The sequence below is a fragment of the Puma concolor genome, chromosome A3 (genome assembly GCF_028749965.1).
Source record: "Puma concolor isolate L17-30 chromosome A3, mPumCon1.1.hap2, whole genome shotgun sequence".
Classification (NCBI taxonomy): domain Eukaryota; kingdom Metazoa; phylum Chordata; class Mammalia; order Carnivora; family Felidae; genus Puma; species Puma concolor.
Window position 1 is genome coordinate 20367528 of NC_141669.1, and position 16835 is coordinate 20384362.

Sequence of the window (16835 nt, forward strand, 5' to 3'; positions counted from 1 at the left end):
CCCCTAACTGGCTCTCCCTTGCAGCCCTGGAGGCCAGGGCTGCAGCTAAAAGGGGCCTTCTCTCCTGCACCCCAGCGCAGCGCTGGGGCGGGAAGCCCAGAGGCCGGCAGATGTGGGGCGGCCCCTCCCACCCCGTGTTACCGCCGTTGTGCCTTTAAGGCCCTTGGCAGCACTCAGCTCTGTGCCAGCCGGGAACCCTGGCATCCCGCCAGCCTTGGCCTCTTGATTGAAGACACACAGTCACACGCACAGACACACAAGGGGTGCGCCACCTTCCGGAGGCACAGCCCGGGAGATGCGCGGGGGAGGCGGCAGAGCGGTGTCCACAAAAACACACAAACAGTGCCCCTCTCCTTGTACCCGCGGGCCCGTCAGCCCCCCACCAAGCCCTGGATTCTCCCAGGCTGACTCCAGCTACAGGTTGACTTCAGCTTGCAGGGCGGCCTGTCCCACAGCACTGGAGCTGGGCCCCACACTCCCCCCTTCCCCTCTGCCCCAGGCCTTCCTGCAGCCCCTTCTCCTGGCGGCCCTCGATCTGATTGGCCAGACGTGGCCTTGAGGCAGGGAGAGCCAGAGAGGTCCTCGCATTGCCAACTCCCAAAAGAGGTCCCCAAAGCCTTCCTGCTCTGCCTTCCTGAGGTGAATGGAGGCAGACTCTAAGCAGATCTCTCTACCGTGTGTGTGTGTGTGTGTGTGTGTGAAAGAGACACAGACGGACAGACACTGATTCTAGGAGACAAATTCAGGGCTCAGCAGAACCTCAGAGGTCACACAGTTTGTGCCCCTGCTGGCCATGGCAAGTGCGTGCAAGAACGAACACGCCTGGTGGTGGCCAAGCCACTCGGGGTTCTGCCTCCAGCAGGGACACCTGTCCACCTGGAAGAGGGCCTGGCTGTGCTCTTTGAAGTCAACCTCAAAGGATTTCAGGATGAGCTGGAGGCTCCCGTTAAAAAGCCATCAGGTATAGAAGATCCACATATTTAGGTAAATCTCTTCTGAAGTTATTTCTATTTTCAACCCCTACCATCCAGGCCTGGGGTTTGGTAAGAAGGAAATCCACCATGGAAAATGGGGCTTTCTTTCTCTGTGCTTCCTGTACCTTTCTAAAGTTTCAAAGGGGTACCTCCCCACCCCGCCCCACTGGGGTGCACCACAACCCCCCCCCCCGGCCCCACCCCTCAACATGATTTCACAACTTCAATCGCATCCCCTCTAGCCTTTGTCTCTCCGGACTGGGGAGCCACAGTCTCGTCTGTCCTCACTTGGCAGCCCTGCCTTCCCCTTGATCAAGCTAGCTGCCCTGCTCTGGAACTTTTCCAGTTCGGTTATATCTTCCTCGAGGTGGCGGGACCAAAACGCACACAATTCTCTAGGTGATGATGATGAAAGAAAACCAGCGTCAACAACTCTGTCCGGGTGCATGTGCTGGCGAGCACCCACAGGAGCACAGGAGTGGTGCAGGTGCAGGGCGGGTTCCAGAGAGGCCCACGGGGTCCTAGGAAGCCCCCTGGAGGCCACCCCTGGAGGGAAGCAGGGCTTTCTCTGGAGGTGGCCCTGGAATGTGTGACTCTGGCGAAGGGACCAAGGCGGGATGAAAAGAAACAGGGAATTTTGGAAAAACAAAACAGAGATTCTGGGATTTCACTCAGATGCTCGCTGAGACCAGCTATCTAGAGTGACTCTGCGAGGGCCCCTGCCAAATCTGCTCTCTTCCAGACGTCTCCATCTCTGACAACAACACTGATGCCATCCATGGGGCCTGCAGCATCTCCTCTCTCCCCTCCTTCTCCCCGGTCCGCAGCGGTCAGCAGTGTGGGCCCCGCCAATTCTGTCCCACGCTGCCTCCCCTGGCAGGCTCTGGGGGTGTTTTCTGGCACCGCCCCACCTCACCCTCCTATCTCCCTGCAGTCTCTCGTGCTCAACCCCCCCATGTTCATGGATGCCAGAGCCGGCTGCCCAAAACATGACCCCCATTGCTTCACGCCCCCCCACCCCCTCAAAAATCTCCTAGATAAACACACTTTTGAGAGGATAAAGCGTAAACCCCTCGGGCCGCCTGCCAACTACCTCTCCAACCGCTATCTAATGTGTTCATAAATGAAACCCTCAGCCACTCAGCCACACCAGTCAGCTCTCAGTGCCTCCTTCAGTGCGCCTTCCTCCCTCCACACCTTTGTTCAGGAAGGTCCTAGGTAGGAAAGTCTCCCACTTTTCCCTGGACTTCTAAACATTACCTCCCTTCCCAGGCCCAAGTCCAGCCCCTTCCCCCCCAGCATGTCTTTGGCACTTGAAGACCAGACTACCAGCCAGGCTCTCGGTCCTGGATGCCACTGGCAAGTGCCGATTTGACCCATCAGGCACAGGAATGAGCAGATGAATCTGCAGGGCATAGTTACGAGAGGTCTCTAACCTCCTAAGAGGAGCAACAGAACTGTTCTCCCCACACTTCGAAAACCACGGACAGACGGGTGCTAGCACTGCATCGAGGCACCCTCACAGGCAGCGAAGCCCTCCAAGGGGCTGGCAGCCAGGACTGGGAGATACTTTCTGGAAGTTTTGTGCATAAAACCCAGGGGGCACCAAGTCACTGAATCAAGGTTCCAAAGATCGGTGAAGGAACCATTCTGACCTGGACACAAAGAGGGGATTTGAGCTCTGTCTGAACTTGGAGACGAATCAAAAGTTCGCATTAGGTTGGAAAATGAGCCAATACTGCAAACGCCCAACAGCTGAGTTAAACTGTCCCCAGCTGGCTTGAGCTGCAGTGCAATGGCTCCCTAACTTCCCAGTTTATACCCCAAGTCTTCTACTGCGAAGAGGGGAAGCTTTGCCCTCTTGAACTCATTTGGGCGTTGTGTCAGAGGCTCAGCCTCCAACGTGGAGTGAGTAATGTTGGCTTTGGGCTGGCCTGGCTGAGCTGGGCCCCTGCTCCCAACCCCCTCCTCCTCCCCCTCCCCCTCCCTTTCTGGGTTATTCTTAGCAAGAGGTGACCTCAGAATGCTCCCACTGAGCAAAAAATAACCCTGGAGGAAGTCGGTGAGTATAAATCTTCAATGAATAAATACATATAGCTAGTACACAAGGTATGGAGCCCTAAAGGGCTGGTCACTCCCCGGGGTCTGGTGGGCAAGGGCAGAAACTGTCCCTCCTAGTCCCCCAGTTGTAACCAGCATGAACGACAAAGGTGCCTGCAGGGCTGCTGGGGCTTGTGACCGGGCAGGACCCGGCTTCAGACACCTCCACTTGTTATGTCCTCAGGAGTTGGTGAACAGGAAGATGCCTCTTCCTCCCACCCTGAGGCTCGCACCCACGCACAGGCTCACACTCTCCGGCCGGCAGAAATCAGCCCTGCACACTGCTCTCCCTCCTCCCCATCACGGGCACCGGCCAGCCCGCAGGCCCTGAGCCCAGGTGCCAGCTCCCTTCCTAAGCCACGCCCAGCCCCGCACGGGCTTCCTGTTTCCTGTTGCCTGCTCGGCTCAAGCATCCTGGCTCTGAGGCCAGCGCTGCAGACCAGCCCCGCTGCCCGGTTTTAATGGGCCCCCCTCTCGCTCTGAAGGCCGCTGCAGCCTTGCCCATTTACCCCCAAGCTCCCTGGTACTTGGGTTGGTCGCCCTCCTCCTATTATATCTGACTTGCATTTCTCTGTATGCTTTTTAGACCAGGTCTCCACTTCTTTCAAACAGCCCTGCATTCACATTTTAACTTCAGGCGGCTTTGGGAACACCCAGGCTTCCAGAGCATGTGGCTGGCGTGGTAAGGAGAATTGAGTGCTGTGGGCTTTGCAGGCAGGAGGTGTGGAGTCCAAGTCCCAAACATCCTCTCTGAACCTCAGTCTCCTCATCTGAACGTGGGCATCGTAATGACAGAGGCCCCACCTATCTCACACAGGTAAGTAAGTCACCCTTGCACAAGGCCTTTCCTTGTAGGCAATAAAGTGCTACACGACCCTAACTACGCCTTTGCTCCTGGTCTGTGTCCTCAGTGAGGTGGGTAGACAGTGCAGTGTGGCTCAGCTCAGTGCGATGTGGGGTGGCAGTCAACGTTAAGTCTAGTGGAAGGTGCGAGCTCTCTCCGTGTGCTCTTCCAACCACGCGGGGTGGAAAGGCCAGGTTTTTGGTTTTGTTTTCTCAGTTCTCAATCCAGCAAGAAATAATACTTTTGTAAAATACAAACTCATGCATGTGGTTGTGCTGACAGTATCGAATCAGCAAAAGTTCAAAATACTTATTCTCAAGTTCCCTAAAGACGTGTAATAGTTTGAAGACCAGTGCCATCCAAGCACATGATCAGTGGGCTTATTATCTTTTTTTTTTAATATCTTTTTTTTTAATGTTTATTCATTTTTGAGACAGAGAGAGACAGAGCATGAATGGGGGAGGGTCAGAGAGAGAGGGAGACACAGAATCTGAAACAGGCTCCAGGCTCTGAGCAGTCAGCACAGAGCCTGACACGGGGCTTGAACCCACGGACTGCGAGATCGTGACCTGAGCCGAAGTCGGACGCTTAACCGACTGAGCCACCCAGGCGCCTCTTTTTTAATATTTTTTAAAATGTTTTTTTTTTTGAGAGGGAGAGAGAGAGCAGGGGAGGGACAGGGGTGGGGGGACAGAAGATCGGAAACAGGCTCTGCACTGACAGCACAGAGCCCGATGTGGGACTCAAAATTTCCAACCGTGAGATCATAACCTGAGCCGAAGTCGGATGCTTAACCAGCTGAACCACCCAGGCGCCCCAGTGGGCTTAATATCTTGTCTTTTATTCCTTTGTGTTCATTGGGATTAATTTTACAAACAGCTCAGAAGAGAGGGTCATGATGGCTGAAGCGGGCTTCCCTTGCAGGACAGGCTTTGATGGGCTATGACGGTGGGGCTGGGAGAGAGAAGGGCAGGCTGTGGACCAAGCCCCCAAGGTAGTGAGAGAAATGTGGCCGGTGTGCTCAGGGAGCAGCTGGGAGACAGGGTTTCTATGACAAAAGCAGTGGACGCTGAGCACGAGAGCAGGTTCAGGAGAGGGGCCAGGTGGAGCATTCCAGACCTTGTCCCATAAGAAATGAAGATTCTTGAACACAAAAGTACCGTGGACAGTATTTAGTGTAACTGCACGGGGCCCCCTCTCTCTAACACACTAGCCTGAAAGGTATGTCCTTCTTTATCAGTGTGGCCTCCTCACCCTGGTAGGTGCTGAGTGGGTGTAAAGCATCTGTCACTGAGGGGTTACAAAGTATACTGGGGGCAGCTGGGGTCTGGTCTGGGTGAGGGTGCAGCCAGGAGGCTGATGCCAGAGCAGGAATGAATGGAAGAGATCCAGGCCTTGTGGACAACACGGGAAGGCAGACAATGATTTCTTAGCCTTGGGGCCAGGCGAGATCGGGGACAGTAGTGGCCGTACCTCACCCCTCCCTGTTCAGCACGGGACATGAACAAATTAAGACCCCGGCTGCAGCTGGCTCTCACGCTCAGCTTCCCCGCACTTCCCCCTCCGTGCCACCTGTCGGGATCTGAGCCAGGCTCCCTCCTGTTTCCAGGCTTAGCTGGATGACACAGGCTCGGCTGCTTCAAAGCTCCCTGGTCAGTGTGTCCCCAGGGCTGCCGCTGTACAGGGTCCCCACGAAGCCCTCCGGCTCTGCTCCTCTGTGGGAGGCGAGGAGGGCAAGCACCTGCTCCGTCCTGGGAGCCGACCTCTAGTGGCAGCACAAACTTCCCCGATTTCCCCCCCACAGGCTCCCTCCGGGGACCAGGGGCCTGCTGCCTGGGAAGGCCTGTGAGCTCTTATTCTGGGGTCAGTTCTTCTCTGTTGCCCCAGAGTACAAGGGGTCCCTTTCACAACAGCTGCCTCAGCCCTCTGTCCCCCTGTCAGCATTGCCGTCCCCATGGCCTCTCTCCCATCCTGGGGCCTCTCTTGAGAGTGCGGGGGCTGCAGATGTCCACTAGGGCATGGGCTGGGCCACATGCAGACTGTGACCTGCACAATATTGCACCGCCTCTCACCAGGGCTGCCGAGAGGCCAACGCTTGGCTCCCACCCGAAAGATCTGGTAGACCCCGGCCCCACGGACCCCCGCACAGGAGCAGGTTTATTACACTGCCTGCCCTGCCCTTTTGGATCCACTTGGCTGTTTGCAAAGCATCCCTGGAGGTGGACAGGACAAGTGTTCCTGGCGGTTAAGTTTTCCCGATGGAGCAGCAGAAGTTCAGAGAAGTTCAGTAACTTGCTCAAGGACACACAGCTGGTAAGCAGTAAATCTGTTTCTTCTATCAAACTGAGGTTGCTGTAGCCTCCTAAAGAGGAAAGGTTTGGCCGGGCAAGGGAAGACCGACCTTTGCTAAGCCCTGGCTCCCCAGTGCTTGTACCAATTTAACTCCCACAGGCATCTAGGAGGAGTACATCCTTATCATCTCTATTTTTCCAAGGGGGAAGCCGAGGTTCAGGCGGTGACTTCTTCAAGGTCACACGGGTGGTCAGTGGTGGAGCCAGGATTTAAACCCGGGTCTGTTATAGTCTAAAGACAGTGCCTTTCCTTCCACACTAGCCCCTGTTCCAGGCAGGGGTGGGGAGGGCATACGACCCACTGACCCTTCACCCATTTGGCCCTGGCCCTCCTTCCTCGCATTTGTCCACCTCTGGACACATTTCCACAAACCTGCCCCTGACTGCCTTGCACTTTCTTTCCCGGGGCCTCACCTCCCCTCTCAGTGATATGCCCTCCCTCTGGTCCCGGGGACTCACAAGGATGAGCAAAGGGCTGCCAGGTCTTTATTTGCTATAGGTGGTAATTCTTGTCCCAGGTGTGCCTGAATGGGGGCGGGGGGGGGGGGGGGGGGGGGGAAGGGGGTCAAGTTCTCGGCCATAGATCATGGCCACATGTGCAGGTGAGGAATAACTGGTGGGCTCTGACTCAGCCTGGCTCCCCGCCCCCTCCCTCCAGCCTGCACTGGGGCCCTCCACCTTCTCCCAGATGCCCATGGGGAAGGAGAGTGGAGGGGCACCCTGGGAATCTGGGAGTACAGCCTGGAGTCTGCTGCAAGCTGGAAATTCCTTTGAAGTCCCCTGTTTTATCTTTCAACTTCATGTGAATTTTTCATCACAGGCCATAAAATATCCATGTTTGCTTTAATATTAAAATACTTAAAATTACTTACCAATTAAACGACTTAACTTCTGCCCACCCCCCCCCCCCCCCAATCTCCAAACAGAATTGGCAGTGTGCACTTTGGTACCCACAGGTGCCCAAACCTCCTGGCTCTAAGAACCTCCCCTCCCCTCCCCCTGGTGCAGGCCTCCCTCCCTCTGCTGTCCTTTTCACCATGGCCACCATTCACCCCGACTCTCTCCCCCAAGGGAGAAAACCCTGCCCTGCTGAGAACATTTCCTTGATGGGCTGAGTTACAAATCTGAGCTCCCAGCCCTCCCTTGCCTACTTGCTCTGACTCTCCCATTCTCAGCTGGAAGGAACTGAAAGAAAGGAACCAGCTGTCTTCGGTGCTGGCAAATAATTATTGCTCTGCCTCTGAGTCTAAGGCATAGGCAGGCCAGCTCTTAGAGCCCCCCGGGCATGCCCTCTGGAGCATTCTGCATCCTGGGCAACCCCGGGACTCTCCCTAGACTCAGAGGTTATGGCCCCCAGAAGCCTGGGCTTGGGACTGGCCCTGTAGCCCACACTTAAACAGCGTCAGGTTCCCCTTCTTCCTTTTTTTTTTTTTATGTTTATTTTATTTTTGAGAGACAGAGAGAGACAGCATGAGCAGGGGAGGGGCAGAGAGAGAGGGAGACACAGAATCTGAAACAGGCTCCAGGCTCTGAGCTGTCAGCACAGAGCCCGATGCAGGGCTCGAACCCACAAACTGCGAGATCATGACCTGAGCCGAAGTCGGACACTTAACCAACTGAGCCACCCAGGAGCCCCTCTACTTATTTCTTCTGAAGGGACCCATCAGCCTGCAGCTCTCCTACTCACTTGGATCAGACGTCCAGACCTGGGTTCCCTTCCTCCGGGTCCTCAGGTGGGGCTGAAGCCCAGGGTGGGGGGTGGATGGGGAGGGAGGGGCCTGTGCAGGCTGGCCAAGGAACAGCAAGTCCTGCTGTCAAAGCCACAGGCCTGGCCTGGGGAACCTTTCAGGCTCCCTTACTGCCACTGCCCTTCCAGAAAAGTCCCAGCTCTGCCACGACTCGCAGCGCAAATCCTCTGGTCTCTAGGGGTTTCCAGTTCAGTGTAGAAAACAGGAAAGCGTGAGGGTGGCGGTAGGGTTCAAAGGACAGGGAATGTCAGTGAGCTCTGCACCCGCAGGGGTGCACCGCATTGCCGAGTCTTAACGCCCCCTGGTCCCCGCAGGACACACGTCACTGCTGTTTAGTGCGTGCGTGCGCGTGCGTGTGTGCGCGCGCTGGGGGGGAGGGGATGCCATGACACTCACCAGGGGGTGCTTGCGCTTCCGCCCAGGCCGCCCCACCTTCCGTGCGGTTGTGCTGGGCTCCTGCCGCTCCTCCTTGCCACGAGCCTCCTCCGGCTCCTCTCCCTCCTGCGGGTACAGACACAGCCTGTGAAGCCAGGGCTGGATCCAAGAGGCCTCCTCCCCTGTCCCACCCACACCCGTGACAGCCACATTCCCGGGGTCGTGCCAGGCTGTTCCTCCCCGGTGGGGATGATCTTCATCCATTTCTTGCCTGGCAAAGCTCAAGCTGCCCCTCAGAGTCCCATTTAAGCAAAACCTTGGGGAAGACTTGAGGGCAGACGCTGTTGCCCCAAGCGCTGTGCCGCTCTCCTTCCTGGCGGTCACGTTTTTCTCCAGCACAGGGTCACAACACATGCTCTGACAAAAAGTGTATTTCTGGATAGGAATTTATTTATATGAAACCAACCTTACACAAGTACAAAAGTTAAATTAGCTATGTATTTCATGAATCACCTGTCCTGTAAAGCATAAAATCACATGACACGAAATAGTAAATTTGGCGACTGGAAATCCGGGCAGCACTTGGCATGGGGACTGTGGCAAACAATGGAGGACTTTCACAGTCACTGTGATGTATCTGCCCTGAAGCATTCGCCATGCATGCCTGTCACCCCACAGGAGCATCTCAGGGACACCGTCTTGGTTCATCTCGATGCCCTGCGTTCATGGAGCTCTCTGGACCAGAAGTTTGGTCTTGTGAGCCACCTCCCCCAGCACCTGACAGAGCCGAGCCCTGCACTGTCGTCTCATGGAGCACAGAGACACAAACCTAGAAAGTCCTCCTGCCTCACTGCTCCAGCCTGGCCACAAACCACCCACGGGTTTCTTCTGACTCAGCCGGCTCCAGCATGACTAATCACAAACAGAAACAATGATGGGGAAGGAGAAAGGGACCCTGACCCGGCAGAGGGATCTCAGGCAGCTCTTCAAACCTTCCATGATGTCAGGAGCCAAAGATGGCTTCCCAGTCCACCCTGGGGAGGGTGCCAACCCAGAGCCGCACTGGTGCCACAGAAGAGAAAGGAAGGTGCACAGGTTCCCTGTGGATTTAATCAAGATGTCCCTCAACATCCCACTCAACTTTCATTTTCTGTGATTTCAAAATAGCTTGTGGTTTGCCTGTCTGTGGGCGGGAGGGGAGGGTCCAGGGTGGAAAGAGAGAGTTTGCACCAGGACCAGAGACCCTTGACAGGCTCTTTTTAGGAAGACACGGCAGAGAAGCTGTGAGAGCAGAAAGGCCACAGAGGTGGCCCGCCAGATGGTGGGGAGGGTTCCACGAGGGCTCTGGGAGGCCTGAGTGCGGGGGCCGGGGCACGTGCCCCATGGGAGGCCAGCCCTCCGGCTCTGAGCTGTCCTTGGTGAGACCTCGCAGATACCCCGTATAAGAAATGATCACTTGGATCCCAGAGGAAATATTACCAATGCGGCTTAGTCTCTGTGAAGGTTTCAGTCGAATCTACAGAATGGCAGTGAATTTCAGGCGGAGGCAGTGCTTTTGTTCTGACTCCACCACTGCTAACCGGGCAACACCTTAATCATTCTGACCAGGTAACCCGGCGTTTACAAAGCACAGCCAACGTGAAGTCATGCAAAGGCGCAGGACTTAGAACAAACCAAAATGGGGCTGAGCCCGGCTTATCCATTAGCTATAGTACCATCTTCTCTGAGCCTCACTTTGCTCATCCGTAAAAGGGGAATCTGAAGGTGTCCATCCTGCCTGCTTCTCAAGTTTTTCAGAGGACCGAACCAATGTTTTGTCCCCTTGTCTGTTTTGTCCGCTGCTGAGTTCCCAGAGCCTAGAACAGGCCCGGGCGCTTAGTGAGTGTTCCGCATGCCCCCCACAGGAGGGGCTTACATAATCCCTGGCAGCAGGAGGCCTACTCAGCCCCTGCATTTGCCTGGAAAGCACTGGGCCAGACCTAGCCAAGCCTCTGACCACTCCTCACGGCCAGGCCCAGGGGACTGGAATGCACAAGGCAACAGGCAAGAACGAGGCACCGATGTGGATCAGGGTCAGGCTGGGTGGCCACAGGGCCTGGAAAGACTCCTACCGCCCAGAAATTCTGGGCTACGAATGATTTCTTTAACAAACTGCATTTCTTACAGAGGGATTCATTTGGTTTTCTAACTTTTACTCTGAACTAACCTGAGAAGTGAAAGTCATTCAGAGCCCCTGAACGGCACTAAGGAACCACAATCACCACACTGCGATGACCTAAAAACAATGACACTTGACATTTCAGGACCCGTGAGGCCGGTGCAGCCCGTGCAGAAGCCTTCAGGGGCCCCTGAGAGGCAACTGCTGTGCTACCCGAAGACTGCTGTAAGTTGGCCCCTTAGTGACACTGGCTATGCCTGACGCATAGGAGATGTTCCACGTATCTTCCCCCCATTGAATTCAGCTCAGTGCAATACACCCCCGGAGGAAGGGGTGGGATGCCTGAATGCCATGCCACCTGACCAGGTCCTGACATGTTGAGAGTGTGGACATCACCGGGGCAGGCTGCCACATGCTGAGCCCGTACGTTGGCCCAGGTGCAGGGCAAAGTGCAATACGCTCGGTCCGGCATTCAGGCCTCACCCCTGGGTTGTGCATGAAGAAACCCAATATCCCCAAGAGCCCGGGTCGGGACTCGAACTCAGGTCCGCGTAACAACTGGCCCATGCCCTTTCCATCAGACCCTTAAGTACGGCTTTGTAAAAAGCATGTTATTTGGGGCCAACACATCATTCTTCCGTGACGTAGTGATGTCACAGGGCAAGGAGAAGGGCGGTAAGGCCTCCGGCTCGGGACCTGCCTGAGTCCACACACACAGTCAGGGGGATGACACACAGAGAAGGAGAACAGATGGCTCAGGGCTGTGCCCCTCAAGGAGGCGTATCAAGAGGTCCATTCTCGCATCTGTCACGGAGCTGGCTTCATTCAATATCTTTGCTGATGGGTTGAGCAAAGGAATGCAAAATATGCTTATCAAATCTGTAAGCAGCCCTGATTAGGCAGCATCACTAATACTCTGAAAGGGAAGAATCTGATCCCCAGTGACTTGGAGCAGCTGGAAAACAGTAACAAATTTAGCAGGAACAGACATGAGCCCAGGTTGGTTTCCTCATCTGTCAACTCGACTAAGGGGACTGAATTAGTCAATCCCTACAGTGGGGGTTGGCAGGAAGGGGACAGAAATTCTAGTTGGGTGGGATTTGGAGAGGGCAGGGATGAGCCGGCCTTTCCGTCCTGCTCTTGAGTCACTAGTAACTTCAAGCCATCTAACCTGAGTCTCTCTTTGCTCACCTATGAAACGAGGCTGATAATATCTACCTTACAGCGATGCCGTGACAACTGAATGAGGTAATATATCAAGAGCTGACACGTGAGAGTCACTGAAGAACTACTAACTCCCGCTCTACACGTCCTGACCAGAACTATTCACAAAAGTGCATCCCTCCCTCTTCCCCTTCCCCCCTCCCTCCCCACCCCCAGGCAGAACCCAGTGCCCTGCATTTGCAGCCATCACTCACTGCTACAGACCAAGCCCAGCATCTGGCTGCTACCACTGCAGTGGGATACTCAGGAACACCGCCTCTCTGATCTTTCCAAAATGCAAAGCTGATTATGTCACTCTGCAGAGCTTAAGCCCTTGCTGAGGGGGCTCCCAGGGGCCTGCAGGATCCAACCAAGCTCCTTAGCCCATGTGAAGGAAGTCCCCCAGGATCTGGCCAGCAGCCTTGGTCTCCCCTCCCCACTGCCTTCCTCCCACTCACCGTAAACAGACTGCACCAGCTGCAAAAGTGGGCTGCTTCCTTCCCCAGCGCCGTGGCACAGACCATTCCTTCTGCCCCGACTACCTCCCCCTCAGGTTGACCAGCAAATCCTTACTTTTCCAACCTAATTTCCTGGATTTCCTTCCTCTTGGTCCCTTCCTCTGATGGAGTCCATAGGTCCTTTCTCCCCATAGCACCAAATACCCAGCACTGCAATGGCCAGCAATTGTCCTGGATGGGCTGTGAGGGCCTTGGGGGAAGGGATTATGTCTTATCCACCTTGGCATCCCCAAAGCCTAGACCGATGCACCTAGCATGAGGCAGGCACTCAAAAGCACTTGATGAGTGACTGTCACATAGTAGGTACTCTCAGCAGGTAACTCCATACACACCGAGAGAGGCACACATGCAAATCTACAAACCTACAGTTACGTGAAGATAACTGTGCATGAGGCTCCGGTGCTGCCCTGAGCTTTATGATTTCAAATCAGGAAACAGGATGACTAACGTGTACTTTCTAGGCTTACACAGAGTCATGTCACTTTACATTTATGTAACTCTTTACAGCTCTCAAAGCACCTTCACATTTGGTGGCCTGTTAGGTTAGGTAGTTACCATCAGCCTTTCTAAACTTCTGAGGCTATGATTTGACCTAGATTTTAACCCAGCTCACTGGATGGATTATTTTAAGCCACATACAACAACTTCTCATTCTGATGAGCTGGGCTATGACGATAATAATCTCTTGCAGTCGTACTATAGGTGGTAATTAACAGAGCATTTTCACATACATTATTTCATTTTATTCTTCTGCTTTACAGAAAGCAGAGCTGGCATTATTATTTTTTTTTTTTCCATTACACAGGCGGGAAATCTGAAGCTCAGAGAGGTTATCTAACTTAGAGATCAGGGAGCCAGGAAAAAAGGTCTTTAGAACCAAAATTTCAATCTTTCGACGCCCAGCTCATGGGTCTTTCCACTGCCACGTGCCATTACACCCTATGACGCCACGTGCTGCTGATGTGTGTCACTGTGTGCGTCACAGGGAAACCATGAGCGTGCAGGCGATCCAAGGTAAAAGCACACCCCGGCATTCACATGTGCGTATCCACACAGCTGTCTCAGGAGGCTCACGCCTAGACACAGGACCCCTCCCCTAAAGAGATCTACGTCCCACCCTGAGACCGCCGGTAAGATGTACGTGCTCCCTCCAGAGCGTACAGAGGATGCTACCGACCCAGCATCCGTTGAGCAGATGTCTCAAGTTGGTGTTTGAGTTGAGGGGATGAACTTGACAGATCTAGCCAGCCACTTGCCCAGACCCTTTGGGACAAGAGGCACGTACAGCCTTGGCCGGCTGGCCGGCTGGCCTCCAGGGGCCGTCTGTGATCGTGGAATTCAATGGAACCGATTGGCCTCTCCGCCAGGCCCAGCCCCGTTCTGGGTGGCCCGAGTCCCAGCTCTGCAGAGTGACAGCCACAGGACCCTGCACACCACACTGCGCACATGTGCTCACAGGTGCCACACGCCCAGGCTGGGCCCACAGACAGGTGGGTGGCAGGGCACGCTGCCGGAGGACGCGTGGGGAGGACGAGGCTGCAGCGTGAGTGGCCACGCGGTGGCACCAGGAATGGCTGCACATACCCCCCAAAGTCCCTTGCTTTAACGATCTCAGTCACCTCCCAAACTATCAGTCTTCTGTTCCAATTATTCATCAGTATTCAACAAGTATTCACTGCCCCCTTGGTCTGCTTCATATTATACATACTGAGGAAGGCCCCATCCCTCCCAAAAGGCCATGCCCCCGAGGGGTTCCCACAGCTCCAGTGCCCCATAAATGCCATTTGGAAACCCCAAATGGTTCAAAATGGTGGTGCCTGGGGTTTCCCAGGCCCTCCTGCCAGGGTGCAGCCCTCCTCGACAAGCTGTGTGCCATGATGGGGCCTCACTGCCTTCTGGAATGGAGACTCCACTAAGCACATACCCAACACACTGCAGCCCGGCAGGTTAACCTCCGTGGCCTATGCGAGGCCAGGCTAATGGGCGTGCTCAAAAAATATTTATCCAGCACCTATTGTGTGTTGGATACAAAGATAAGCAAACAGAGCACTCAGTTTAGAGAGAGACAACACAGAAATAAAAAAGCACCTCAGTACAGTGTCCCTTCCGTGGACCCCAAGCCCACCCAAGCTCTACATAGCGCTCCATCTCATCCCCACCCCACCAGGCACCCCCTTTCTGGAGGCATTAGAACGCTACGTGGGGCATGATTTTTCTCGATTTATAGAGGGAGAGAATCCGGCTAAAACTACTTCATAGCCGTGTGACCCTTTGCCAAGTTTCTTAGCCTCCCTATGCCTCCATTCCATCTCTCTAAAACGGGGGTGACGAGAGGAGATGCCCCCTGGATTGTTGTGGGATTGAGTGAGTTAATTGCCAAGCCAAGGAAGCTCCTTTGCATGCCCTACCACAGCGTGCAGACATTAAGTGGGATGATCACAAGCAATATCCCTCATTGCCCCGCAGCTCTCTGCAGGGCACGACCAGGCCCGGGGGCCAGAAAGGAAGGGCATCGTCCCCATTTCCCGAACGTCCTGGAATACCCACTCCAGTCTGCCCTTCTCCTCTGCAAAGCCGAGCTCGGCTGTTCCCACCCAGGCCCTGTGGGACGTGCTTCTTGGCAGGGAGGGGCTCCATCCCCAGCCTGACCATTTAAGCCATGAGGGACCTGGGGAACCTCACCTGAGCTTCTGAAGGGAGCCACAGCCCTTCCCGTCAGGAGTTGGGGCTCCCTGTCTCTTGCCTCAGTGTCACTTCTATTCAATGCATGAAGGGAAGAGGGACCTCAGGCCTGTTTTTGAGGACCCAGGAATAACCTTCCTTCCACATGCCAGGTTCTCAGTGGACTTTCAACCCACACCACACCCCGCCTGCGTTTTCCACCCTGTCACCCCAAGTTCCTGAGATCCTTGGGGCTACATTGCACCTACCCCACCAGTGTGCAGATAGGCAGGTAGATAAATACATGGGTGGGTAGGTAGATAGGTAGAGAGCAAGCTAGCTAGTTATCCAAAATAAGTCATAAGACTAACTTAACACGTCAGGTCCCTGTGTTAAAAACACACCATGTAAACCTCTCTTTTCCCCGCTCAGGCCATGCCGCTGAGTCACACGGCGCATTCCAGACGCAAACACAGGTCTGTCTCCAGAGTCCGAGTGACACCTTCTCAAGACTGTAGTGACTGCAGGTTACCTAAACTTGACCTGCCTACCTCCTTTTACGGTGCCTCACAGATAGCACGTGTTTTATGAATTGAAGGTTTGTGGCAAGCACGTCTACCGGCACCATTTTTCTGACAGCATCTGCTCACTTCGCGCCACGTTTTAGTAACTCTTGCAATTTTTCGAAAATTTTCATTCTATTTGTCATGGTGATCAGTGATTACGACTTGCTGAAAGCTCAGATGATGGCTAGCATTTTTAGCAATGTTTCAAAATTAAGGTCTGTACATTTTTTAGACACGTTATTGCACTCTTGATAGACTGCGGTATAGCCCAAGCGTAACTTTTAGGCACTGGGAAATCAAAAAGTTCATTTGACTTGCTTTATTGCAGTATTCACTTTGCCCTGCGGATCTGGAAAGGAACGTGCAGTATCTCGAAGGTACGCCTGTCATATCTAACGTAAAGAATTTTAGAGGACCTAAAACATGGGTCCCAGTCGGCTCAGGGGTGGACTGTTTACGTCACACGTCCACTCTACGTGACCAAGCATCTAATCGACTCCATTGAACTACAAACGGACGTGCCCTTAGTCGTAGCTATGTTCTTGAAGAGGTAAGGGTAAAGCTACCTTTTCTGTTACCGTCTGCATGAACTAAGAGGGATGCTATTTAAACAACCCCTATAGTGACTATTATAAAGCAAAGAGCCGGCCCTAAGCATTGATGTGTGGGCCTCTGAGTGTGATAAAGGCAGAGCGTGCCCAGAGTGGGCAACAGACCTGTGGACCAGCAAGAACGACGGAGAGGGGAGCTAGGGGAAGCCTACCCAGGGTGCCCTTGAGTTTGTGTACCAGGATGCAGGAAGTAGTCAGTGCCCAAGGGAAGTCGGCACTTGCCAGACCCTTGGGCCAGGCCTTTGGGTTGGAGGAGGGAGCCCCGGCCACAGCGGTGGACACACACGCACACGGGCACATTCACTGTGCTCCCCCAGCACAAATATGCATCCACTGCTGTTGCTTCTTCCACCCAGCTTCTCCCCCCCTGGATGGTAGGCACGGCTCGTACCTTCCTATCCCCATTCCTTTACAGGAATGTTTATTTAGTTCATCTGACAGACTTATGGAGCCCTACTATGTGCTAGGTGCCTGGAGAGGTACCTGGAAAGAAAGAGAGGAAGAGAAGGAAAGAGAATGGGTGCAGGAGGGAGGCAGACAGGCAGGGAAGGAGGCATGGTAAGAAGGAGGGTGTCCACAGCCCTGTCTTCATTGACCAGCGTGTGTCTGGAGTGTCTGTGTGTGTGCGCACGCACATACCCACAATCGTGCCCACGAGACTTGTGTGTGAATTCTTACTGGAGATGAAGTGCCCCCAACACCCACCCTGGGGCAAGAGCGCTGTCG

General features: G+C 54.5%; 1 protein-coding gene across 5 annotated transcripts in view; it reads right to left on the bottom strand.

Annotated features, from left to right (window-relative positions):
• DNMT3A (DNA methyltransferase 3 alpha) overlaps positions 1–16835 on the bottom strand; it is a 100407-nt gene that overhangs the window by 52496 nt on the left and 31076 nt on the right. For all 5 annotated transcript variants that reach the window (XM_086700142.1, XM_086700141.1, XM_086700145.1 and 2 more), the window contains exon 3: positions 8414–8518. In XM_086700142.1, the coding sequence (XP_086556268.1) occupies positions 8414–8518 (105 nt within the window). The remainder of the gene's footprint in view (positions 1–8413; positions 8519–16835) is intronic.